The sequence below is a fragment of the Grus americana genome, chromosome 22 (genome assembly GCF_028858705.1).
Source record: "Grus americana isolate bGruAme1 chromosome 22, bGruAme1.mat, whole genome shotgun sequence".
Classification (NCBI taxonomy): domain Eukaryota; kingdom Metazoa; phylum Chordata; class Aves; order Gruiformes; family Gruidae; genus Grus; species Grus americana.
The window spans coordinates 1,906,256-1,931,324 of NC_072873.1; the positions used below are offsets into that span (position 1 = coordinate 1,906,256).

General features: G+C 45.3%; 1 protein-coding gene across 2 annotated transcripts in view; it reads left to right on the forward strand.

Annotated features, from left to right (window-relative positions):
• SKAP1 (src kinase associated phosphoprotein 1) overlaps positions 1–25,069 on the forward strand; it is a 153,990-nt gene that overhangs the window by 12,433 nt on the left and 116,488 nt on the right. The window contains exons 3-4 of one of the 2 annotated variants that reach the window (XM_054801585.1): positions 4,200–4,225; positions 18,132–18,248. In XM_054801585.1, the coding sequence (XP_054657560.1) occupies positions 4,200–4,225; positions 18,132–18,248 (143 nt within the window). The remainder of the gene's footprint in view (positions 1–4,199; positions 4,226–18,131; positions 18,249–25,069) is intronic. The other variant, XM_054801586.1, reaches the window with a different exon arrangement.

The window sequence follows — 25,069 nt, forward strand, 5'->3', positions numbered from 1 at the left end:
TGTAAAGCGTGTATTTTATTGGATTTCTGTGCGTTGGTGGGATTTGACACCACTTCCCCCATGCAACAGAGGATTTGAGGCCTGGGCTAGGTCTGCTGCTTGAGTTTTGTGTGAAGGGTGGAAACATAGGGATAAAACCAAATTATCTTGGTGCTCTAAGAAAACACAAGTCCTGTGCTTATATCAAAGGGCAAATCTAGACCTAGCGTGGCATAATACTGACCCGGGGAGGGGAATTTCATCCTTGTGTATTTCAGGGCTTAATCTGCCCTTCCTTGTGGAACAAGAAGGGATATTTCTGCGTTTCCCTGGTTTAAACACTGCTGCTGAGGTGATAGGAGTGTTGAAGTAACTTTGCTGGTAGCCCTGCATCTGCCAGGAATGGAGTCCTTTTGGTCAGGCCTGGCAGCATCGCTGTCCTTGGGTGACTGCTGTCGAGTAAGAGAGCTATGAGAAGCAAGCTCTTTGTTGAAGGTGAATCCATCATACAGTACAGCTAGGAAGGATTTGGAGAACTTATTTTCAAACCTCACAAGGGCCTAACTGATGCTCTTGGGGTTGCTTCCAATCTTGCTTCTGTTATAAACCAGTGCAAGGATAAAATCTGTGATCAAGGCCCTGATATGTCCTGGAAGAATCTTTTACTTCTGAAGACCAAGTCGTGGCTCTGCGGGAGGCAGCAGAAGGACCTGGTCCTTACCCACCAGGCATGGAGAAACATTAGTCCTGGCTCAAGACTGTAAGGATGTTGGGTTCCTGTTGGGAATGTGGCTTTCTGGCAAACCTGCCTGCTCGGTGACTCAGTTTCCCTTTCCAACATGACAACAGCATTTTCTTATACTCCTTGTCAGGATAAGGTCACCCTCTGAGGTCTGTTCACACAGTTGAGTTGCAATTTTGATTGGGTCCAGTTGGAGACACTGCTACTGGGAGGCTGATGAATTAGAACTGGGATCTGTATGTTTTTCAGGAGCAAAGAACATAAACATTTCCAGAAAATCGAGCCCCTCTGATGTTTGCTTGTTGAGTGCGTAACCTCAAAGGCTATATGATCGTGAGAAACAGTTTGCGTTTTCAACAGAACAAATCTGTGACTTCTTCCTGTCTGGCCCAAAATACGCACCGATGAGGTGAGAGGTGGGTGGTTTGTCGCAAACCATGTGGGAGAAATACTAATAGCATGTCTCTCGTTAAAGTATTGGCAGCGCAACACTCGTTCTCTGGCTTTGTAATAGAAATCAGATATTTTTGGGCGAGTTCCTCGCTTTACATATAGCATCAAAATTCTCAATAAATTCCTTTGTGAGCTTGTTTGGCTGAAGCTCGTTAATCATTTGACAAGAGTTTTCCCTGTCTCCCTCCACTTTCTTTAGGTCTGATGTAGATTGGACTTTCCTATTTGGCTGACAACTCTTTGCTATGTTTTGCCTTAACTGGTACTCTTCTTGGGGGGTTCTGCTGATAGCTGTGGTGGATAGGAGCGTTTTTTAATAAAGTGTCTAATATAGCAAATAGATCCAAATAGATCCCCTATTCCCAAACTTTCTGGTTAAGAAAATGAATGAGAAGCTTTTACTCTTCATGTTTGAGATCTAAAAATTGTTGATGATTAAGGAAGAAAATGTCAAACCTGATCCCAAGGCAGATAACCTCCAAAATAAAGATGCTGCTGAATAAGAATTAAGCCTCCAGTTTCTAACTTATGCTGTCTGGCTCAAGGGGGGATGTCTATGGAGCAATTACAATTTATTTTAATTATTCGCTGTGAGAAATTATTGACTATAACTTTTCGGGTAAACCACCTGCAAAGCTAAAGAGCAAAACGTTGTGTAACTGCCTGTTACCCACAGACGGGGCGTGTTAAAGGCGTAACACGCTTGTCAGTTAGTACTGTCTTAACTGGGAACGAAAATCATAATTGGCCTCAAGCTCTGTACTTTGGAGAATGGCCCAAGATGACTAACTACCTCCTGCTAGCTGAGTTCCTCCTCTGCTGCACAGAAACATGCTTTATTCTCAATCTATAAGCATGCACGTGACTTAGGGCTATAGATATTTTTGATCTTGCCCTATTTGCTACCTAGCCTGTTGCAGCAAAATGGGTGTTTTGTCCAAATAATTGCATTTCTTGGGTAAGGCAGGAACAAAAAGATATTCTGGTCTGAAAATGGAGAAAATGTAACTCGCTGAGTAGGTAAAGCTGAAGTTACCTGCAGGAAGGGGTGGGGGAAACAGAAGCTGAAAGCTGTGCTTCCCCTCTCCCTGTCTTAGGCACATACAAACCATCAGGAAGAAAGAAAGAAATCCTATAAGGGAACATATTGAAAATCCTGTGGCATCATATGTGGGTGCTTTTTAAGCTCTCAAGACAAGTAATTTATTCAAGATTTTCATGCAGTCAGTGGCAGATGAAGGAATTAGATCATTACTCTTTCATCTTCTGTAAGAACAAGACCATCTTCCTCCCCATTCCCGATTAAATTTTAAACTAACTTTCATTCTCTGCTTAAGCCTTTCCAGAGTGAAAATGATCAAAGCATGAGATTAAAGACACATCCTGATCTGATGAGATTAGAATTTTTGACTGTTTCGTTATGCTTTAAAAAAAAAAAAAAAGGCAAAACATCTTTTTTTGTATTCCCCCCCTTTAAATTTGATCAGAGTGAAGCTAACATGGGCTTGCTGGTCCAGTAGGAAATAGAACTCAATTTTACATTTTTTTAAACCATTTTACTGTATTAAAAATGACAGAGGTTAGAAACAAAGCTCTTACACTTTTATTGAACTGGAATTAGAAGTGACAGAAAATCATTTTGGTCCTAGTGCAGTAAATGTTATCACTAAAACATGTTCAGGGGAGATTAGGACAGTCTCTCAAGCACAAGAGACAAAAGTTCACAAAACAAGAAGTGATTTTTGCTGTCCTTGTCTCGCAGTCGTCTGTTCAAGAGACAAAAGTATTTCAGCGCTCGGGGATGCTGGACTTGCGGGTACCCCTTCTCTCGCAGAGTGGAGGTTGAGCCCAGGGCGGGGAGGTTTTTCAGTGCTGAATAATGTTTGAATTCTCAAAGCAAATGTTGAGTAACAGTTAATGCTCTTTAGAAACAAAAGGATGGAGCTGCTCTGATGGTTCCCCTGACCTTGGGTAGGTGGTGTTGCTTCTCTGGGCTTCAGGGTGTAGGATGGATAGGAAAGAGCTCGTCCTAAAAATAGACGACCACTGCCAAGAGCATCCAAAGGCCCGGAGAAATCTGCAGCCCTTTCTTGCTATGAGGCAGAGCGGTGTGGCTCTTTTCAATATAATACAGCTGTCATTTATCACTGAGCCTGTTCTCCCAGGAAAGTTTCTTCTATCTGTGCACACTTTTAATTTTGTTTTGTCCAAAGCAAACAAGTCAAATAAATATTATGCCCTTAATCAGAATTCTGTTGTTGTTTTCTAATTAATCTGTGTCAGTAGCTTGAATGTTTGTGTTAAATAATTTTCTTCATGAAAGCTTTTAATGAGGAAACAAATTGATTGGATTTTTACATACTGGATTCTTGCCACTAGTGCCTATAGACCAACCGTTTGTTACACATCTTGCCTGTGAATGGGTCACTTTGTGGTTTATCCCCAGTCCTTGATCTGTTTCCAAAACTCACCAGTGCTGTTCCCTTATTAAAATGACTCTGATGTCAACCCAAGATGCGCTCAAAGTGTGAGAGATGAAGAAATCACGGAGGATTTTTTTTTTACACAGCCAGAGGTGGGCAGGGTGTACTACCCTCTGCGATGTTGCTGCCATAAGGGAACCTGTGAGATGAGGTTAAGACAAGTTAGAATAGAATAGTTTGGGTGGGAAGGGACTTCTAAAGCTCTTTAATTAAGGCTGGAAAGCAAAAAGTCGTGTAAACCTTTGCATTTGGAGAGAGACGCCTGTTCTTTTGGAAGGAAGTTGGGAGTCTTTGAAAGTCTCCAAGAGGAGGAGATGTGAAGGAGGTTCCTTAGGTAGCAGAGGATGTTGCAGGGGCCAGCTAGCATCTGTAGGACTCGCAGTTCCTCTTGAAGCTTCTTGCACAAAATGCGTGTTGACCATTCGCTGGGTTCCTGGCAGTGCTTCTGGCACAGCTCTCCCATCTGTCACTTATTCATCAGGGTGGAACAAATCATTAAGAAAATAATATATGCTTACATCTGTCTCTTTTTGGTCTTTTAGGTACCACTTGGATTTTCTGCCCCGAGGTGAGTACAAGCCAGGGAAGGAGGGGAGATTTCGCACCGCTGTGAGCATGGGGAGCAGGGAAGGGCTGGATGTGTGTGATGTTTTCTATGCAAAGTCAACAAGGAGAAGAGCTTAAACTGAATATATAGCTGTGCGTGGCAGTTCTTAGGGGTGGAAAGGGGCAAAGCTGTAGCGAAGGCTGATGCAGGAGTTGGGGTTAGTGCTCTTTCTGGGCAGTGGAAGTCCATTTCTCCTTACCCTTGAGAGCAAATAATACAAAACTGTGTGGTGCTGACATAAATGTATTGTCTTGGATAAACTCAGGAAATTTTTCTGCAAAACTTCTGTCTCCAGAAAAGGTCTAAAGTTCAGAAAGGGCAGTATATTCCCATGGGCCATTGGCTTGGGAGTAAAGGCTGTTGGGTAACCTTCAGCAAGCTTCCTCCGGTCTCGTTGCGTCATGTTAACCCGAACTTGAAATTGAATCAACCTCCAGGTGTAGACAAATGGTCAGGCTGTAAATTTTTCAGGACCGTGACCATCTCTTGTTATGTCTGTTAACAAGCTGGGAGATTCTGATCGTGACTTTGATCTTCATTTCCACGATAATGGGGGTGATGATTTAAACTTTCCAGGGTGCCTGCAGGTCACAAGCCATGTCAGTGGGTACTTCGGCATATTCGGGGCGATTGATGGATATGTATTTGCTCAGAGCTGACCTGGAGCTCCTCTGACTCCGTATCGGATCGGTGGAGCTCAGCTCTGATTCCTGATTTGGAGCATTGGGTACAGCCACGGCGTGTGGTTCGGTGGGTTCATCTTTTTTTTCCTTAAATAATGGTTGTGATACGTGAGCACAGACAGAAGGATCTGCCAGCGTTCAAACGAGATGGGAGCTGGGGCTGTAATAAAAATCCTTGCGAGTGTTCCAACTCAGCTAATCCTTCATTTACTCCAGGAATAAATTCCAGTATGTTACCTCCTCGATCAGGGCCCACTTCCAGCACATCCTGTCTGTCTGGCAGCACAGAAATGTCAGAAATGCAGCAGCGTTGCAATTCCCACTAGAACAGTGTTATCACATTTTAATATGAGCCTCGGTGCAGCCTCGGTGCTTCTAATTGCTTTCAAACCATTGTTTTCATGCGTTTGGTTGATGAACCCAGCATCTGGCATCATTTGAGAAAGTACAACAGACAGCTGTGTTCAAAATTAAAAAAAAGTGAGAGAGGATTAGAACACATAAAAGGGCTCAAAATTAGTTTTTTTTAATTTTGAAAGTTCATACAATTTAAAGGGTGGAGGAGGGATGCTTTTGTTCTTTTGAAATATTTTTTATTCTTTTGTAGAGTTGGAAGCCTAAGTAATATTAGGAAGATTGGTTTGTAGAACTGTGTATAGATCTGTAAATGAAGTGCCTAGCTCGCTTCAATACCTGTTAGGAATTACTGTACAGGTGTTTGGGTCTTCAGGTATGTAGATATCTCCAAATGTGTCCCTATGTCATCTTGAACTAATACTATTCTGAAAAAAATGTACTAAGGAAACAGGACAACTTGGGAGTTAAAACATGGGCTCGGACATCACCTTGAGAGCATCAGCTCTAGTTTGTGATACCTTGCTGGGGGAAGGGAAGGTGGTGAGGAGAACTTGGTGCATGCTGAATGGAAAAAAAGCTGGAGAACTACAATGTGAGGCTTGGTTTTAAAGAAGAAAATAAATCCCATGTGCCTAGACATGCTGGTAAGAGGACTGCAAAAACCAGGCATAAATTAGCTGCCTAGCTGTGCTGCCAGGGCATTTAAATAACAGGCTGATGTGGGAAAGGAAAAGGCTTCTAAGAAGGTTTGGGATTTTCTTTGTAGTACCTAGTAAACAGCTTTTTCAAGGGGGTTTCAGCCCAACTTGTGACCGCATCTGGTAAAGGCAGTTGTGCTCCTTGAACTCGGAGCCGTGCTGAAATCCCTCTGAAGACCAAAACCTCATCGATTCCAGCTATCCCAACCTGCTGGTTTCCAGTATTGGCTGAAACTAATACAATCGATCTTGATATCTCCCAGCAAGCAGAAATGTCCATGAAGCAGGAGCATAGGTCTTGTCTGGAGGATGAGTTGGGCAAACCAGTGCAGTTTCAGGAAGATGGAACTGAGCAGAGTGAGACGTGGGATGAGTTGCTGTGCCCAAGTCGTATGCACTGAGCGACGTTGTTGACTGTAGTGTGTAGTTGCAAATTATTTTTGCTGTGTTCCTTGGTCCTCTTTGAACAGAGCCCCAGGGTGACTCATATTTCCTTTTGGAGGAGGGCTGACTGCCTATGTGAACCATTTTATACACTTAATATATTTTATGCATGCATGCCCTTGTTGTCTTGCAGCAACCTCCCCTTTGTGGAAAGAGAGCTGAGGAAAGTTGGCAAAGAAAATCTGGAGAGGACGTGGGTCAGTGGTAGCCCTCCCCCAAGTTCCTTTCTGCTGTTTCCGTCTCTTCTCACAATTCAGTGCAGGGGAAATGTTCTGCAACAGCTTTGGCTTAGAAGAGACGAATGGTCTGGGGGAGCGGCAAGAGGCCATTCTGGGGAACCGCAAAAGAATCCAACGTTCAAGAGGAGGAGAGGGAAACTGGAGGGAAGAGAATGGAGGGACAGGGAGCAATGCAAAAGGAGGGGTTAAAGAAGACGGTGTCTGTGTGGCTAAATGAGCTGTGGGTCAGGCTGCACGCTTGGCTTTGCTGGAGTGGGACTTGGCACTCAATTATTGTCACTGGTGCATCTCAGCTTCTCCATTCCCAAACCCCAAAGACACGCAAAGATGGGCGAGTGTAAAAAGACAACATGACCACTGGTAGAAGTGAATTAGATTAAATCATTGATGTCTGTACAGTATTCCGAGGTACTCTGGAGCTCAACTGGCTCTGTAGCGCTCTGCTTGGCCATAAACCTTCAGAGCTGGAGGAAATGTGGCGCTGCCCTCCCAGCTGAGGGCTCCAGCCTGGGGCCGATAAAGAATTGTCCCTCCAAATTCTCCTGTGGGGTACCTGGGTCTTCCTGCTCTTCGCACGGCATCATGCGGGGCACTCAACTCGTTCACGCCAAAAATACACTGGATGCAGTTGTAGGCAATGACTTTTTACTTTATGTTGAAACAACCCCAAATAGATGAATAAACCCAGATTTATTTTCACTGAGCTTATGGTAACATTTTTGCTTTTCCATCAAAAATCCATTCCAAATGGTTTGGACTGAAGTGCTGTGTATTTTCTGAATAGTAACGTTCCTCAAAGTATTTGTAAGTAGTCAAAGCATGCGAGAGCATGAGCATTGTTGTTCCCATTTATTAAATTAAGGAAAACTGAGGCTCAAGAAATGTGCTTAAGGTACCAGAACATCTACAGGTGTGTTCAGGAATTAGGTCCAGATCTACTGCTTCTCCCAGCTCTGTACTTTAACCCCTGAAAATGTCACCTCCCTGAAGCGGGGAGGAATAAATACAAACGTGTGCCAGGGAGGTGCGGTAAGGGACTGACCGGGATAAAACATGACTTAAATGTTGGGAGCCTTCATGTTCTGTAAAAGGATTAAGTAAGTAACAGTGTGGAAAGTCTTAGTAGGCCACTTATCTCATAGTATATACTATTTAGATGAAGTGTGTATCGTTTTACCTCTATCGGCCCTACTTACTTTGGGTGGGATGCAGAGCACTCCACGGGTCGCCAGTTATTCTCGGGGTTGGATGTCATAGCAGTGCGCGAGGTACGTATATACCTGAGGCATGCCTGTAGTTTTCTTTCATTAACTGGCATTATACAATGGCCTCAAGTGTTAGATTTATGAAGTAGCTTTTCTATATAAAGCCTCAAATCTATTGAATTGAACTGAAGTGGAGCTGGATGGGAGACGGAACTGTGCATTTCCCTAAACTGCTGCTCCCTGGTATTGCATATTTGGTTCATGTAGTTATGACAAGTACAAGTAGCAAATCATTAAAGCAGCAAAAACACCATCTTTACTGTAAAGATCCCCTTTGAAGCTGAGGCAGAGTGTTCCTGAATTAATGGAGTGCATAGTGATTTTACTAAGTTTTATTTATAAAAAACCCTCTTTGCGTTCATGCCAAGAGTCTCCAGCTCAGTGGTAAGCAGGGTTCATATGCAGAAACCTAGTCTAGATTTATGATGTGTTTGAAAACGCAAAGGAAAAAATATCGAATTGACAATATTTGTAACATATTGTTAAAATATCTATTCTATCGCCATGTGTGGAATTCCCCGGCTTTATAAACATGAGTGCCAGCTACAACCCTTGAAATGTCATAACACGTAGAGACAAAAAGAAAACAAAAAAAATTTTGTTAGAATGCCTTCTAAAGTCCAAGATGTGTTTGGGTGGTGTGTGGAACAGAGTTAATTAATGAAAAATAAAATATACACAAAGGCATGTGTTCTTTAACTTAAAAAAGAAAAGCTTTAATATCAACACTTCTGACAGGTCTCTTTATCAGCGCTGAAGCTTTGCTTCCTGCAGCTCCAAGCGTGCAGTTTTTTTGCCTCTGTGTATGTATTATATTCTGGGCAAACTAATCTGTGTAGAGACAGTATTTTTTGCATTGAAATCCCTCCTGTTTCATAGTTTTGCAAACTCTGAGCAGCTGCACAGCTTTGCTTTTACATGGACTTATAAATTATTCTGCTACCTACGGTATTGTGCACAAATTTTGGAGGCAAGTAACGATTATAGGAGAAAACAGAGTGCCCTGCTTGGAAAAATGTCGTAGGTAGGAGGCAAGCGTCTGTGCTCTGGGAAGGGCTCTACGGAGGTGTATTTTTATTTACACATATACATAGAAAAATCAAGAGGTATGTGTAACTTTGAAACTGTTGCTATTGCATTTTGAGTGCTCAAATGAGAAACCAAGCTCCTATTTATCATGAAGCTTTAAAATCTTTTAAAAACCTGGGAATTCAGGCCCAGGGCTGCAACAGACCTTGCAGCACCCTTTGGCTGGAGGGGACAAGAAAACTTGGCAGAGCACTCGAGTGTGCCAAAATCCAGCCTCGTCCCAAGATCTCTCGTCCCAGGCTGTTCCAACGAGCACCCTTGAAAGTTCTGCAGTGGTCTGAAAGATATTCAGCTAGTTGTGAGTGCACAGTAATTAAGGGGGAGATGTTTACCCTTGATTGAAATTCATATTGCTGTAGTACAAGGAAATACAAAAGGCTTTCTCCTTGTTTCTTGAAAACATAAGTCACTTTTTTGGGATGTGTTCATTGCGTGAAGTGGGGGGAGGAGGAGGGAAAAGCCTCCAAAAATAAAGATGTCATTTGATTTTTTTTTTTAAAAAAAGGTTTACTGTTATCAATCTTTACTTTGAGCCAGCAAATGAAGAACGTGCAGAATTTATAATGGGAGTGAAAGACCAGGTAACTGCAACTAGCAGTTTGGCTGGGTTATTCTGCAGTTAATGTCAAAACTTTCATGACCTTTACTGAGAAGAATTAGGTTAATGAGGAGGGCTTTTGAACTCTCTTTAAACCAGCCCATTGATTTAAAACTTCTTACAAACTTGAGGAAAGTTTCCTGGTTTGGATTACTAGGTGCTTCTTGGAGATCTCGACTTCATTAATCAAAGTGTTCAAGTTACTGAGTCACTCGTCGTCCTTTGAAACCCATCCGAATTGTAACGCCTTGGGCAGAGCTTGCCCTCGTCGTTCACATTTAGGGGTGTCCCGTGCTTCCCTCCCCTGGGAAGTTCAGAGCACACCAGACCCTTCAGAATACAGCAATGCACCATGAAAAGATGATAAAAATTGTCAGTAAAGATGCTAAATATACAGCAGTTTGGGGAGCCCCAGTAAGTTAAATATTAACAGGTTCTATTGCTCTCGCTTTGGTCAGTTAATAAAATACTCTAATTATTAGATTGTCTAAATTGCCTGATGTGCAGCTTTGGAGATAGAGAGCCTTCTCAAATGAACCCTCTGTGTTTTCTGAACTTGTTTGCGTAATAGGAATGTGCTGCAGCTTTCCTTTTTATAAAGAAATCTCAGGGGTTATTGTAATGTGCTTAGATGAACACGCAGCCCAAGCGTTGCTCTGTGCTCGTGCAGAACAGAAGAACATTCAAGAAATTGCCCCACTGGGGATAGAGTACGAGAGCGTTCACATATACCATCACCTGAGCTCGCTCACAGTGGGTAATAGACCCTCCTGCTCCACAAAAATGGGGAAAAAGGATGTAAATTCTCTGGTTTGGCCATTAAGATGTTCTGGAGCCCTCAGGAAAAGGAGCGCCCTGTTGTACACCTCTGAGCCTGGCTGGGGAGCAGCGACACGGGTGCCCTCTGTGTCCGTAGCCCTCGCTCAGCGGGAGCGGGGCTGGGAGTGCGGCGCTGGCTCCTGACTCTGGGGTCTTCCGAGCCTTCAGCTGGTTCAGTTCTGGAGTTTTGAGTCTGTCTCCCTCCTCTCCCCACAATGATTTCTGTGTTGCATTGGTTTGTAGAGCACTAACCCCATCCAGTAATTCTGCCCTTTAGTCAGACTCCATCCTGAAACACAACTGTAAAATCATCCTTTGCATTATCATAAATGCCTAATGGGCATCTTCTCCGGTCCCTGGAGTGCCTATCGCTCTGCTATACGCTCCTGTCTTTGCATTCGCTGTCTGTACTTATTTTTTCTTAACAGTGAAAATTGCTGCAGATACGGGCAAGACAGCCTCCTTGTGTCTTGTCATTGGAATATGCTCGCTAAACTCCAGCTCCCTCGTGGGTTAGTTCTCTTTATTCCTTGTTCGCTTGGAAGAGTTTCCGCTAAGAAAATACGCTGAACCTACTGCCACTGCAGTGGACATTACTCAAAACTATTTGGCCTGTAGTCTCCTCTTTGGTACCAAAGATGTTGATAGATTTTTTTTTTTATTTTTTTTAAATCCCAGACTGTATTTGCAGAACTGTTTGTTAATTATTGCACTGCACAAATGTGGGGTTTGGCTTCGCAGACACTGGTTTGCTGTGTTCCTAGCAGAGCTGGTACCTCAGAAGATGAACCAAAGCGTAGATTTGTGATCTTCCTGTGCCTCAATATCCCCATCCTTTATATGAAGACCTTCTCTCTTCAAAGAGACTCACGAGGAATAATTTATTGGTAGACAGAAATACAAACTGTTGGTAGCTTTAGGCTGGTTTTGCTCACGTTGGACGGGCTTTGTATTTCACTGATGTGTTGCCGGGTCATAAAAGAAAGAATAAATCTTGTTTACTTGTTTACATCCCGTGGGAATCTTCTGCTGCGCTGGGTTTCAGGCTTGTTCCTAGCAAGACTGAAATGTGCTGTGTTTCCCCTGTCAGGCAGCTGTTCTGTGTAGCTGCTGCCCGCTTGAGAGGCAGAATATGCAGTGCCTTTGCTGAAAGGGTGCCAAGGATTGCGAGAGAGGGGAGCTGGGGGGAGGAAGTTAGGGGAGGAGGGAGGGAGAGAGCAAACACACAGCGAGGAAAAGGGAGAGAAAACGGGAGAGGAGACCTCAGCTGGGCAATGACACAAGGGGCTGGCACGGGATTAGAAAATAGAGAGTGAGGGGAGAGGTGCAGTGTGGGCTCAGCAGCTTCTTCATGGGTTTGGGGGATACCTAGCCCCCCCAGCCTCATCGGCTATTTGGAGTCACAAGAAGGAGCTGTGCTGTCTTACAGAGCAGCCCTGCCAAAGTTGTCCTTCCAGCAAGGCTTGCAAGTCGCAAACCTCTTGTGCTGTTTGTGGGGGGCCTTCTGGGTGTGTGAGCAGGACTTGGGGTTTCTCTTGTTGTCTTGGTCTTTTCCTTTTAGAAATAAACCCATTATCAGTTGTAGAAAGACTTTGGTTTGAATATCTGCATGTCAGATTGAAGATCTGTGAATTAATAACTTCCAGGTTATTTTCTGTTTTGTATCATCATGAAGTTTCTTTGCCATGTGACAGGGAGAGAAAATAATTTAACCCCAGCATGCTCTGAGCTTCTCGGCCTCCTTTGGGTTTATTCTCTCAAAACTGAGTTGCAAAACTTGAATTCCTTTTGATGTAATAAAATACTTGGACCTGTTGTGAGGCTTTGATTTTTTTTTTTTTAAATTTTTCTCCCCTGACAATAGAAGTAGATTTTGCACCCCAGAAACCTTTAGGAAGTCTATTGTTGCATTGCCCGGCTCCTGCCTGATGGGTTTGATGAATCCCCGGAAGGTTTGTTGCCTTTCTGTGCCCGGCAGTGGGAGAAGGCTGCGCTGGCTGGCAGCGGAGCAGGGCTTCTGCCGGGCTGGAGGGGCCGCGCATCCCCCGGCTGATGCTGCGCGCTGCAGCCCGACCTGCTGGGCACACGGGATCATTGCATCCCCCAAATCCGCCCCAGCACTGCAGCAGAGAGCCTGCTGCAAAAGAGCTTGCCGCTTTCTAGTTGGTTTTTAATGTAAGTGGCATTTTTAGTGGACCATTAATTTGCTTTACTACATGTAATTAGCAAAAACTGGATACTGAGTGAACAAAATTAGGCTTGGACTGCGTTCACTTGTCAGACAGCCAAGACCTGTTTGGGTCGACATTTCTAAAACAATGATAAATCGGCTCCTCCTGTGCGCAAGGAGGTCCCTCGCTTTGCTTTTGACCCTGTTGCCGTGAGGTAGACCCGTCCCGCTGATAAAACACAGCGTTAGCAGAGACGGGTCCTGCTCCTGCCGTGGCCTTGTTTACCCCGTGAGCCAGCGACAAAGTTATTTTCCTTCTGTGCATCATCTGCATGTCCAAGAAAATATTTATTAAATGGGGTAAACGCTTTGAGATCTGTAGATAAAGAAATTTCTCTTGTAATTTGTTAATAATACCGCTGTTGTCGGTCCAGCCCGGGGAAGACGGACACGTGTGGGTATCGCTGTGGTGTGCAATAGAAAACACGGGATTTTCAGGCAGATGTAATGACACTCAGGCACTGGCACTATAAAAAAGTCAATAGTCTGTATGAAGAAGCTGCAGAAAATCTGCATCCACCAAACCCTCAGCTATTCACGTACTAAATCACAGGGGCTAACCACACAGATCCAAATGGGCGCTTAGGAGCCGATGAAGCCTTTAAGGCATTCAAAAAAGAAACATCATACATTTTCTAGCACATAAATGTGTTTAAAAAGGTATATAATTTATAATAGCAATGTTGACAGAGCTTTAACTACATTACAAAAGCTAAACTATAATATATTTACATGTGAGCAGTACTTACTGTGTGGGTGCGTCTCTGTTGATGTGTTTCCATGTGATTCTCCATAATTTCAGCAAGTGATTGTAGTAAGGGATATTAAACCATAGTATTGATAATACTTTTACAGCTCTGCTTTGGGAAATGCATTACTGCTAAATTAGTCCCTGAAAATCTAGAGATATTAACACTGTCGAGCATGAAGGCAGATGGGATTTGGATCAGAGACCTTTATTTGTAGTATGATACTAAGGAGTCATTACTTTAAAGCAGGAACTTCGTTTCCTTGAATATTAACTTGAGTTGGGGATTTTACTTCCGCTTTGGCATGAACGAGCTTATCATAAAAGCATAAATGGAACTCGCTTGGTATTGATTTTTTCTTATGTTCTAAAAAGATGCTTAATGAAACTCTAGGTACCTAGATAAAGACCTTCACTGAATGCAAAGTAAGCTTAATTGCAGTTCCCTTAACAAGCTACTGGAGATGAATTTTTTCCACCACAAAGCCCTTTCACCTATTTAGATTGTTTCTCTTCCTGTGTGTGTCAGGATGCATTAATTCACCTTTTCTTTTTTTTTTCCCTCCTCCCTATGAGAGGCAAACTGCAGCTTAGAGAAAGGAAAACTTTTTTGCCAGTTTTTGTACAGGAAAAAAAGTCAGTCTTGACTTTTGAGGTCTCAATAAGAGGTGTTAATCTTAAAAGTAACTGTCCCTCTGCCCCTTTTGCAGAAGCGGAGGTGGGCATGGAGGCATTTTCTGACACTCCACAACAGAATCGCAACAAACCCAGAGCCTGAACTGAGGTTTTTTGGTATCTGTCCTAAGACCTGTCACCTGCTGGATCCTACCTCCGCTCCGGCATAGTCGCAGGATTTTTATTTTTACCCTCCAGCATTGCAAACCCCAAAGCAAATAGGAGGGGTAGGTTCAGATTATTCCCTTCCTTGCAGAGAGCAGCGTTTGTGCTCTTGAGGCCGCGCAGAAGGAAGCAACAGCGTGTTCCCTGATCGTGGTGACCTGCTCCCACAGGTTCTACTTGTGCTGCTCGCTCCAAGCCCTGTTAATGCTTAATTGGGTTCTTTTTGTTCTCCCTTTGGGAATTTTTTTTCTCCTCCAAGGCAGGAGGCCTTGTCTGTGCCAGGTCTGTGCGATGTCCGTGGGTCCTGCAGAGACCTGGTGTGACTGCTGCGACCTGACTGACGCTGCTGCCCAAAGTCACTGCGCTCTGAATTGCCACCCCCTCTTCTGGGGACACCCCCGTCACCAGAGGCACAATCTGTCCCCTCTGCAATTTGCTTAGAGTCGATATGGGTAAAGCATGATATCTGCGTTAATTACACAGAATGCCTTCAAGCCCCTCTTTCTGCTGCTGGGCGAGAAACTGTTTCTGCAGAAAATGTCAGACGGCTGAAAGATGGCATAATTTTTTTTTTTTCCCTGTGCCACAACTATCATGAAGCAAGAAAGTCGAGTGTTTAACACACTCGGGGGTAGCCAAACAGTGCCAGGGGAGCCCCTGGATGAGGTGTAAGCCCAAGAAGCCTCTTGCTCTTTCCCTTAGAGTCAATCTTGCTTTTGTTCATGCTCCAGAGCGATAAGTTGGGGAATTTTGCTGAGGATTTGAGTAGGAAGATAGAGCAGCTTTGCGTCAGGTGCAGAGTAATTATTTGCTGGGGTTCTGTGCTATTTGGTTTTTATTCCCTGTGTTTTCATTAAAAGCTAATGAGTTTTTTCTTCATTCAGAACAATAGCTTGGCCCCTGACAAGTTGTTGGTTATTTTTTCTGCTTGGACTCAACTAGCTGTTGCTGCTCCATAAACTTTATGGAGAAGTGGATTAAAGCACAAGAAGTTCTCGTAATGCAAATCCGAAAGGAAACAGGATTTGTTTTAAGTGGCTATGACTGCAGAGTTTTTGTTGATCTCTTTGTTGCTGAAACTATAGGCAGTGTTTGAAAATATTCCTAATACTAAACCAAACAAAACGCCTTTGTACTGATTTGTGTTGCAGCAGCTCATGCAATTCGGAGTCCCACTGTGCTTGGCATGATACACGTATGTACATACGGCAGCCTGGGTATATTTGAGTGGGTTATGGTAGCCTGCGTGAACACGTGAAACCCCAGTTTCCACTCCTGCGTAGGAACAGCCGGAAAGAGCACATTTGTGGTGACAACCCCCCCGCGATGATATTTCATGCCTGGGAATTACTCTGCCAAAACAGAGACCTGTGGCTTGATTCTTCCCCGTGGCTGACGCGTGCACCAGCTTCTCCTGCCGTTAAAGCCGGTGACTTATTCTTGCAAGTAACTTTCCCGATTGGGCCCTTGTTCCAAACGCTTTCCCGCAGCCATGCACCGAGGCGTGAGCCGGGCTTCCCCGGCGTGGCGGCTGCACCGTGCCGCGCTGCCTCCTGCTAGTCGGAAACCAGAAACAGTTTGCTCATTATCGCAATAATCCTGCACCTGTATCTCGTTAGAGGGAACCGCCTGTTACCTCCGCGCTCGTTGGAGAAGCCGGGTTTAATACGGTGCAGTTTGGTTGGAAGGAAATGTTCTTTGTAAAGGGCTGAAGGGGCTTATGGAAACTGTCTTATAACGCTGGCACCTTCGCGTCGCTGCGGATAGTCGAGCCCACGGCGCTGAGGACGGCTCCTCATTAGAATGAATGCTGTGTGTTCCTACGACACTGAGTTGCTCTTTGGTAGCAGCTTTTTATATAGGTTTTTTAGAGCCTTTTTATTTGAGGATCTCAAAGTGCTACAGTAAAACAGGGAAGAAACATCCCCTTGTCACACACAACCGAGCAAAGCACTGAAATGACTTCTCCAAGGTCAGGCGGGCAGTGGTGTGCTCGTGGATGTGCTCCGCTTCCCAGAGTCTGGCCAGTGGAGCGAGGGGTTCAGTCTCTGCTTTTAACCCCTAATTGTTTGGGTTTTTTCCCTTATGGAGGTGCATGTATGAATTTCAGTTTGTTGTAGCATAGCGGAACGTGCTTTGCTTACTCTTTGTGACCAAGAAGTAGTCTGTGGATGGAAGATGACTGCCGTGCCACCTCTGATGTCTGATCCCGCAGGAGGAATCAGAGCCTGCCCTTTTCGGCCGGGGACCTGCAGCTTGCTTCTTGGCATGAGAGATTAGCAATGCAGATGTTGAATGATGCATCTCCCAAAAGGAGAAAAGTTATTTTCCAAATTGCCTTTTTTTCTCCGGAATCCGATGTTCCGTGCCGTGTGCTGGGATGGCTGCTGGAAGCAAGTGAGCATAGAGCTGGGAAAAGATTTGATTACTTCTTGGGCTCTTCCCCTGTTAGGAGAGTTGTAATGGCTTCAAGGGTGGACTGCCAGGGACCCCTCTGTTCTGCCAGGGACCCCCATGGGCCTTTGGTAAATCTCAAAGTCAAGTCTTCAACGGGTTTATTTTAAGACCTTTGAGCTTATAGTATCAGCGAGACTATCATGGTGTCTGGCACCCAGTGTGATTTGTTTTTTAAGGAACTGAGCTGTGGGAAGACAATCTTGTGTGTCTTATGTTCTTCACAGCCAGATTGTTCCTTTTGGTGAAGAATTGGAGTTTTCTTGAAAATCTGCCCTTGAACGTAGGAGCCTGGAGTCTCTGAGGGCTTCACACAAGGGAAGGTTGTAACCTGGGCTGTTGAAAATAAAACATATCCAAACTATTGTCATGTCTTTCTGCAGCTGGAGGCTTAATGGCATCTCCACTGTGTTTCTTGGTGGGAGGAAGAGCGTTGTAACCCTCCGTTCCAGGCCTTGGTACCCTTTCATCAGTGCTTGATTTAAACGGTGGAGCACAGTTCCTCTGTTTGCTGAGATAAAACTTGTTTTTAGTGTTTGAACGCAATTAACATCAGCTGAAAACTCACCTTTCTTGTTGTTTGTTGTGTGTTGAATGAGTAAGCAGCTGTCTTTACCTCTGTTATCAGCGGTCTGGGCTGTGTGTATTCAGGAAATGTAAGGCAAAAGCTTGAAAGACCACTTTTTTGCTTTGTTTCTGTTGAGTAGTATTTTCTTCTACAGGTAGGCTAGCTGCACTCCATTTATATTAAAGTTTGATATTAACATCTCTCACTATCTAAGTGCCTTCTGCATAAAATCCAGTATCAATAGCAAATTCCCTAGCAAAACGTCTGCTTCCAGAAAAATTCAGTGCAACATCAAGCATGGGGAGGTAAAAGCTCCTGCCTCACACAGACACATTGCTTTGTTTGTTTGTATGCGACTGCCTGTCGTTATAGGGAGTCAATCTTTTTTTTTTCCCCTACTACCTTTCAATTAAGGATCTCAAAGCTCTTTCCTATAATATAGGAAGAATTTTGATTCTAGTGAAGCAGGTAGGATGGTCCTTCATTTTACAGAGAGATGATTTATGTGGAGGTCATGTATTGAGGGTGAGAGCAAGGAATTGGACTTAGCTCTGGTAGTTCAGCCCCAAGGCTGGTATTTCCAGCCTCCTCCTTGTAACCCTCCAGCTCTGAAGTCTTTACATCTCCAGCATGAGCGTTTTTGCAGCAGGAATATGCTGCCTTGGCCCTAAATGATGAATCTCACTTTAAAACCAGAGAAGTGGTTTTGGGTTTTGTAGAGAACTTCAATGGAAGGTGGGAACCAGGAGGAAACATGTCTCACGGTGTACGCAACAAGATTTGGGTTTAGAAATGGGTTCTCTTCACTAAAATCAGGCTCTTCCTCTCTTTCTAGGAGAGGATCAGCATGATGCTGGCTTTGGACAGGACAGTTCTGATGAAAATCAGACCTGGAGTTTGGCACCTTCCATGACATCTGATGCTTCATTTCCATCAGACTTCCAGGATGATGGTAAGTCACTAATGCTTTTTGAAGACCTTGAGTGAAGAAGATAGAAGGTAAGTGTGATCTAGTATGACTCTCTTGTTGTCTTTTATCCATCTCATAATGCAGGAGGTGGTTTTTGGGTTTTTTTTTTTTTTTGACTGGTACGTGTTTTGTCAATGACCATAAAATGTTAAGGCAATCCTGAGTTGAATTTAGTATTGCTGAAGTTAAATGTATTTCTTAATCATCTTGGTGCAAACTGGAGTTGGTTGTTCTATTTTGGATTGACAACAGTGATGGAAAAGAGCAGAATTTGACCCGGTGGCTGTCGTTTCCCAAAGTTAACGTGCAGCTTCTGGGTGTGTTTCTTCTTGGGTGCTCAGCCTCACATTTCAAAGGGGCTATGTCTTCTCAGACCTTGTCTACCCCATCCTTTTTTTTAAATTGCCCTGCTTTGGAGAGCCTTTTTTGGGACCTTCTAGTGCTTGGGAATTTGGGGCTCCCAGCTGAGTGGTGGATGGGAGCTGGCATGGAGGCCAAGGGCGCTTTCCAGAGCATTAAATGTCAGTTGGGGGTTTTCTGGGCAAAGAGTTGCTGCAGTGCTTGCGTCTGCTTGTGAATGGTGGTTTGGGAGTGATGGATTTGTGATGTGCCATTGAAATTGAAGCCTATAGAGCTGAGATTGTTCTGAACTTCTCAGGGGTTATCTTTGGGCCCTAGTGAAGGTTTGACTGCTTTGGTCTCAGATTCTCAATCTCCCACTTCCCACAGATCTTGTTTCCTCCTCCTCTTTCACTTCCCTTGCACTTTCCCCCCTGCTTTCTTACCCCTCCCAACTTGTCCTTCCTCTTTCATTTTCTCTGCTTCCATCTCTCCTCTTCTCCACCTCTGTCTGCTCAATGTATTCTTTCGTGTCTGCTCCCACTCTTGTTAGTGAATCGGTGGTCATCAGTCAGGAATACAAAGAAATGAGGATTTATTTGGGACGAGGCCATAAGAGCTGATGGGCACCAAAGTTAGCTTCTTCGTGCAGTGCAAAACGCTCGGCATATCTGCTGTACGTGTTGATTCATGCTATAAAATAAATGGCTTCGTTTAGGCTGATTAGAGACAAGGTTGATCTCACAGCTGGTAATTGCAGCATGAAGAGAGGTGTGGAGTTTGGGATTGGTGGGTTTAAATAATCTGCGTGCTCAGATATGATGCACTTATGCAGAGTGCGGATGGAGAACGTGTGACAAGGATAATGGATGTTGGCCTAAATGGGACATGAAAGGGTGCTGAAGACCTCAGGCTTGGCCTCGTCAGGCAAGCAATGTCTTTATGAAGTCTAGGATTTCTCCTGGCGTGTTTATTAAGCTTGTCTAAGGAGGTATTTGCTTTGCTAACTTTGAGTGGTGGTTTTTGGCAGCTCTAAGGGGCAGAGTTTGACATAACACTTGCAAGGTATGCAAACACTTGGCACCACTGGAAGTTTTCAGACACAGATGAAATGCCAGGCTCGATGGAAGGATGCCCAAATGGGTGAATGGTGAGGAGATTGATAACATAGAAAAATTACATACTACAAAAAGGAGGGGGGGGAAAAAACCTGGCATGGAGAGCAGTTACATTAAAATGAGGTGTTAGTTCTTGGAAACCGGTAGGAGTGCTGAATAACAGCAAATCACGGGCTTGACTGTGTGTGTGTTCGGTCTGGATGAAAGTTGAGCAATTTTGGCTGATTAGATGCAGGCTGTTGGTAGTCCGAAACAGTAATATTAAAGGGAAAAAAGGCTGAATGCAGGATTTTGGAACCTTTTCTTTGCCCTGCCATGGTTTGTAGGGGCATCATCAGAATGAATTTTTCTAGATACCTGTTGGTGGGATCGATGTGGATTGGGGTTGTGATTTCCTCTGGGTTTTTGAATTTCTGTGCTGACTTACTAATAGACTTTTTTGTTTACTTGGGGTATTTTGTTGTTGTTTGCTTGTTTTCTTTGCTTACTTTTTTCACTATAGAAGGTGAAGGCACAATGATTTTTTTTTTTTACATGAATATAAAGTTGGTCACCTGAGAGTTTAAATCGGTGCTTCAGAGGAGTGGATTAAGCTAAAGGGTGTATCAAACAGCCTTGGTATCTGAATTAGAACATCCTTGTGGGAATAGTAGAGAGTTTCAAGATTGCACGAACTAATTTTCACCCTTTTGGTTTCCCTTGGCTTCTCCGGGTGGGCACACTTCACTCTTACTGTGCCCCTTTTTCTTCCCACTCTCTTGTCCACGTAGCCAGCAAGGTGCCTGGAGCAGACCCCCCGCTCCCGTGTTTGGAGCCTGGGCCACCACGGACCCTCGTGTGCTGCTGTCACACTGATGAGTGACCGAGAGCTGCTCCTTCCAGGCAGCACAGGTGGCTGTTCACAGGCGTAATCCATCTAGCTATGGCCAGAAGAATAAATTGGCCGGTTGTAGGAACATGCTTATCATTCCAGTGGCTTTTTTCCATCCCTTCTCAGCCCTGTTTTGCAACAACAGGAGGTTACGTCCGTAGGTGCGAGCACGCAGCGCTGTTAAAGGCTGCTATCTCCCACCTTCTTGAATTTCCCAACTGTATTAATTCAAGGTTTTAATGGCAGCAGGTCTCTCTGGCTGGGATGATGCTCACTTCTGCCTATCCTTGCTATGAAAAACGGGGGAATTTGGAGGTGAGGGAATGCCACCGCTGTTCATTTTGAACAGACTTTTCCTTGCTCGCTCTGAACTTTTCGTGGGAATCGGAGAGAACCTTCAAAGTTGTCTCTGGAGGGAGCAGGAGGGACTGAGCGAGTTGGGGATGACTTTACTCAATGAGGCATGGCCCAGCTCTATAGGATCGTCCCTAATGAGTGATTAAGAAGCTAATGTTTGTACAGTGCTGGGAGGCTGGGAAGCGCTGTGGAAGTGCTAAGTACTGTTATAATGATAAGTATTTCTTAGGAGACACTTCCCATGTAATGTACTCTGCTCGGACCACTCGACGTTTCAAAAATGTTTTGTCTTTTGAACTGGTAGATCACTTAATTTGCCCATGTTTAGTTTTACTGAAGCATAAGGTAGATACCACAGTGTCCTGAGGGGTAGGACTCGTGCATCTTTAATATTTAGCACTTCTAGATATTGCTTTATCAGTTGGGGTTTCCCCGTGGCTCCTTAGGGGTGCTTCTGCCATCGTTGCAGAGCATCAGATCCCTTGCTGGAGGGATGCCGAGCCAGGATCCAAATGATTCATTCGGTGTCATGGCAAGATCACAGGGAGCTGAGGGGGTGAGGGCCACTGTGGCTTCTGCCCCCGCGCCTGGCTATCGGCTCTACTGCCATGTCACAGCAACAGAAGTGACAATATATTTTCTTTTATATTACACAGGTATCCGTTAGTATGTGGAAGGGAGCATAACTCACAGTGACAGGAATGTACTTGACAGGTTTTGTTAGGCATGGTCTCTGGGGTAAGAAATCTTGCCTCTGACTTCCGAGATTTTTCCATCACGTCAGCAGAGAACTTTGGCCAAACGTGCTTATAGCTCATTCAGTTCTGCATGAAGGTTTTTTTTTTTTTTTAAATACATAAATTCCAAGTATATTAAAATCAAATAATTTAGTAAAAATTCCCTTTGCTTTATAAAAATGTGCTCAAAATGCCTTTTATCTTAAAAGGTGTGGAGGGTGGTAGATGAGATGGTACTTCACTGTGCCCCAGTGGGGATGGGGATGACTGGTACAAATACAACGTGGTACTAAAAGTTTTGAGGGGGTTAGAAGCTGTAAAGGGGTGGCAGGTCTTTAATCCATCTCCAGGTACTTCTTGAACCCATTTGCATCCTGGAGAAAGCCCTGTTTGCTCACGTTTGGCATTCTAGTACATAGAAATGGGTAGGGAAACAATAAAATACCAAAGTGAGTTTTGTACGTAACTCTACAGAAACGAGATGCTGGTGGGCCACCTTGAAATCCGGGGGAGAAGTCTGTGAACTTTTAGAAGTTTCTTGCCTGGTCCATGGCAGCCTCCAGCCAGCCTCTGAACGTGTCCCCCTCTTTCAGGGTGCGCTGTTTTCTCTTGGTGTTTTGGAGCACCAAATCCTTTCTCCCTGCAGCGTGCAGTGCTCCCAACCACAGGCGGTTCCTTGCTTTTAGGTAGTCCTTGCATCTACCACTCCAGCTTCTGCTTTTACTCTCCTTGTGTTTCCTACACGCTTCTGAACTCTAAGGAATCGCTTCCTAAATAGGGAATCGAATTGCTTTAAAAATCCAGCCTGCAGGAATGTTTTCAGTGGGCAGCTGGAGGGGCTGGGGATGCGGGTGGGTGTGGAGCCTTGCTCAGGCAAAGGTGAGGGTGCGGGAAGGTGGGGGGTGTGTGTGTGTGTGAGGAGTGCAGGGGGGGTGTCTGTGGGTGTTGGGAGGGGTGTTGGGGGTGTCCGTGGGTGCAGGGGGAGTGTAGGGGGGGTGCCTGTGGGCGCTGGAGGGGTGCAGGGGATGTGCCCGTGGGTGTGGGGGGGCGCAGGGAGTGTCCGTGGGTGCTGGGGATGGGGTCCGTGGGTGCAGTGGGGTGAACGGGGGTGCTGCAGGGGTATTGGGGGTGTCCATGGGAGTTGCAGGGGGGTGTTGGTCTGTGGCACAGAGGCGGTTGCAGGAGTGGTTGTCCGTAGGTGCGGGGGGGGGGTGGTGGTGGTGCAGGGGGATGTCCGTGGGCGCGGGGCAGTGTCGGTCCGTGGGCACAGGGGGGGGTTGCAGGGGGATGTCCGTGGGCGCGGGGCAGTGTCGGTCCGTGGGCACAGGGGGGGGTTGCAGGGGGATGTCCGTGGGCGCGGAGGGGGGGTTGCAGGGGGATGTCCGTGGGCGCGGGGGGTGCCCGGCTCCGGGCGCGGCGGCGGCGGCAGCGGAGTTCTGCAGCGCCCCCGTGTGGCGCAGGGTGGGGCTGCGCGGCTGGAAACCCGCGTGGGCGCCTCTTGCTTCCTTGTTACTTTTATTTTTAAAAAAACCCCACAACTAAGAAATCAAACCGAGCCCCCAAACTCCAAACCGGGTGTTTCTGTGAATTCCTTCTTCCCGCTGCGGGAGGTTTGACAGCTCGGCGTGGGCGTGAATGAAGCCCCTGTGTGGATGCAGGAATACCAAATCTCTGTTTTTCCAAACCAAAAGTGGAAATTGTGGTTTTCTTCCCCAGTGACAGCCTGACATCCGCTGCGCTGGGATAAGCAGTGGTGAGGCACTAAGTGGCCGATGCAGGGGAGGGTAGCGTGGCCTGGGGCCCTCAGCCTGCGCCGTGGCCCATAGGAGCTGCTTGCCCAAATGCTGCTGAATTTCAGGTGTAATAAGAAAGCGTGTGAAATAAAATGCAGACTAAGAACCTGTTTCAGAAGTGCTGAGTACCTGCAAGTTCGATAGTCTGTATAGATCAAACCCTGAATGCCCACAGATGAGTGGAAATGCCTCTTAGGCTGGAGTTGAAAGCTTTACATTTTTCTTTTCAAATACCATTAGAAGCAATTATCTCTGCCTCCCTGATGTCCAGAAATGTCTTTTGTTGCTTTTGACCAAGTTGTTATAAACTTGCTGTTGATGTACTTTTAAGCCTTATGAAAGAGCACAGGAAACATTTGGGGAAGGGGTTTGTGACAAGTGCGATTGCTGCTCAGGGTTTCCCCCGGCTTGTTTCCTTTCTGATCTTGGGCATCGTCCGAACGAGCCCAGGGAGCGAGAGGTTAAAGCACGGATCGGTTATTTCTCCTGATTCCTTCCCGTGGCTTCGAGCAGGTTTGACCAGCTCAACGTGAGTTTTGCCAAGGGGAGGAGAACAGGCACAAATCCATGTGTAAGAAAACAACATGTTTTCTAAAAAATATCTATTTATACCGCGTGACAGTTCGTAAAGAAATCAGACTCCCTTAAAGCTGCAGAGCTTATGTTCTTTGATTTATCCTTTTCTGAATGGAAATGCACCATAACATTAGCGCTTTCAAGCCCGGTGTGATAATGTCTCTGGCATTGTGCAAATAAGTTCCTGGAACGGTACTCTGGCTGGTCAAAAGGTTTGGCTATATTTTATACAGAGCAACTCGGTTCACCTCTATATTAAGGATTATTTGTTCGGGGTGGAGAGGAGGAGGGTGGGTTGCTTGCAGGCTGCCAGAAATAGATGCATAAATTATATATAGGAGAGCTCAGACCTTTGTAGAGAACAAGCAGCAGTGAGAGTAATGCTACCAAGATTTTCAGCTTTCATTTAAAACAAACCGGGGTGGGGAACCCCAACCCAAAGTGGCTTCATGTTCTCATTTGGGATTTTACAGTGGCAGCAAATTGTAGCACAAGTAATTGCTGTAGAAATCCTATCCGACTTGTGGCCGCGGCTTCCATCAGCCGGGCATGTCGAGCTGCAGATGCTGGTCCTGAGGGCAGCCGAGCGAGCCCGCAGTTTTGTGGGTGCCCGTTTTGAGCTCAAAGTCATTTTTCCTCAGGCGGAGATGTTTGGAAGTTGGTCTGAGAAGCTGCTCTTGTGCTAAGGGTGCCTGTGAAAGACTGGGTGATTGCAAGTCCCTTCTGTCTTGTCTATTCTCCCCCCTTATCTTCCCCTGCACCCCGTAAAAGCAGTTGTTCTTTATAAAGTGTTGAAACGTAACACATCAGCGCTGATGGAAGGACCAGAGGGCGAGTCCGTACTGATGCTCAGCCCTGTGTGGGGCCGGCAGCCTGGATCCCTTGGGAGCATCCTATCTGGTGGGTCCTCAGCGCTTTTTGGGGATATGATCCTGACACAAACCAGATCGGGCCCTGAAATGTTTTGGTCCAGCCTGTCCCTTAAGCTCCCACATCCTAAATGGGATGCAAT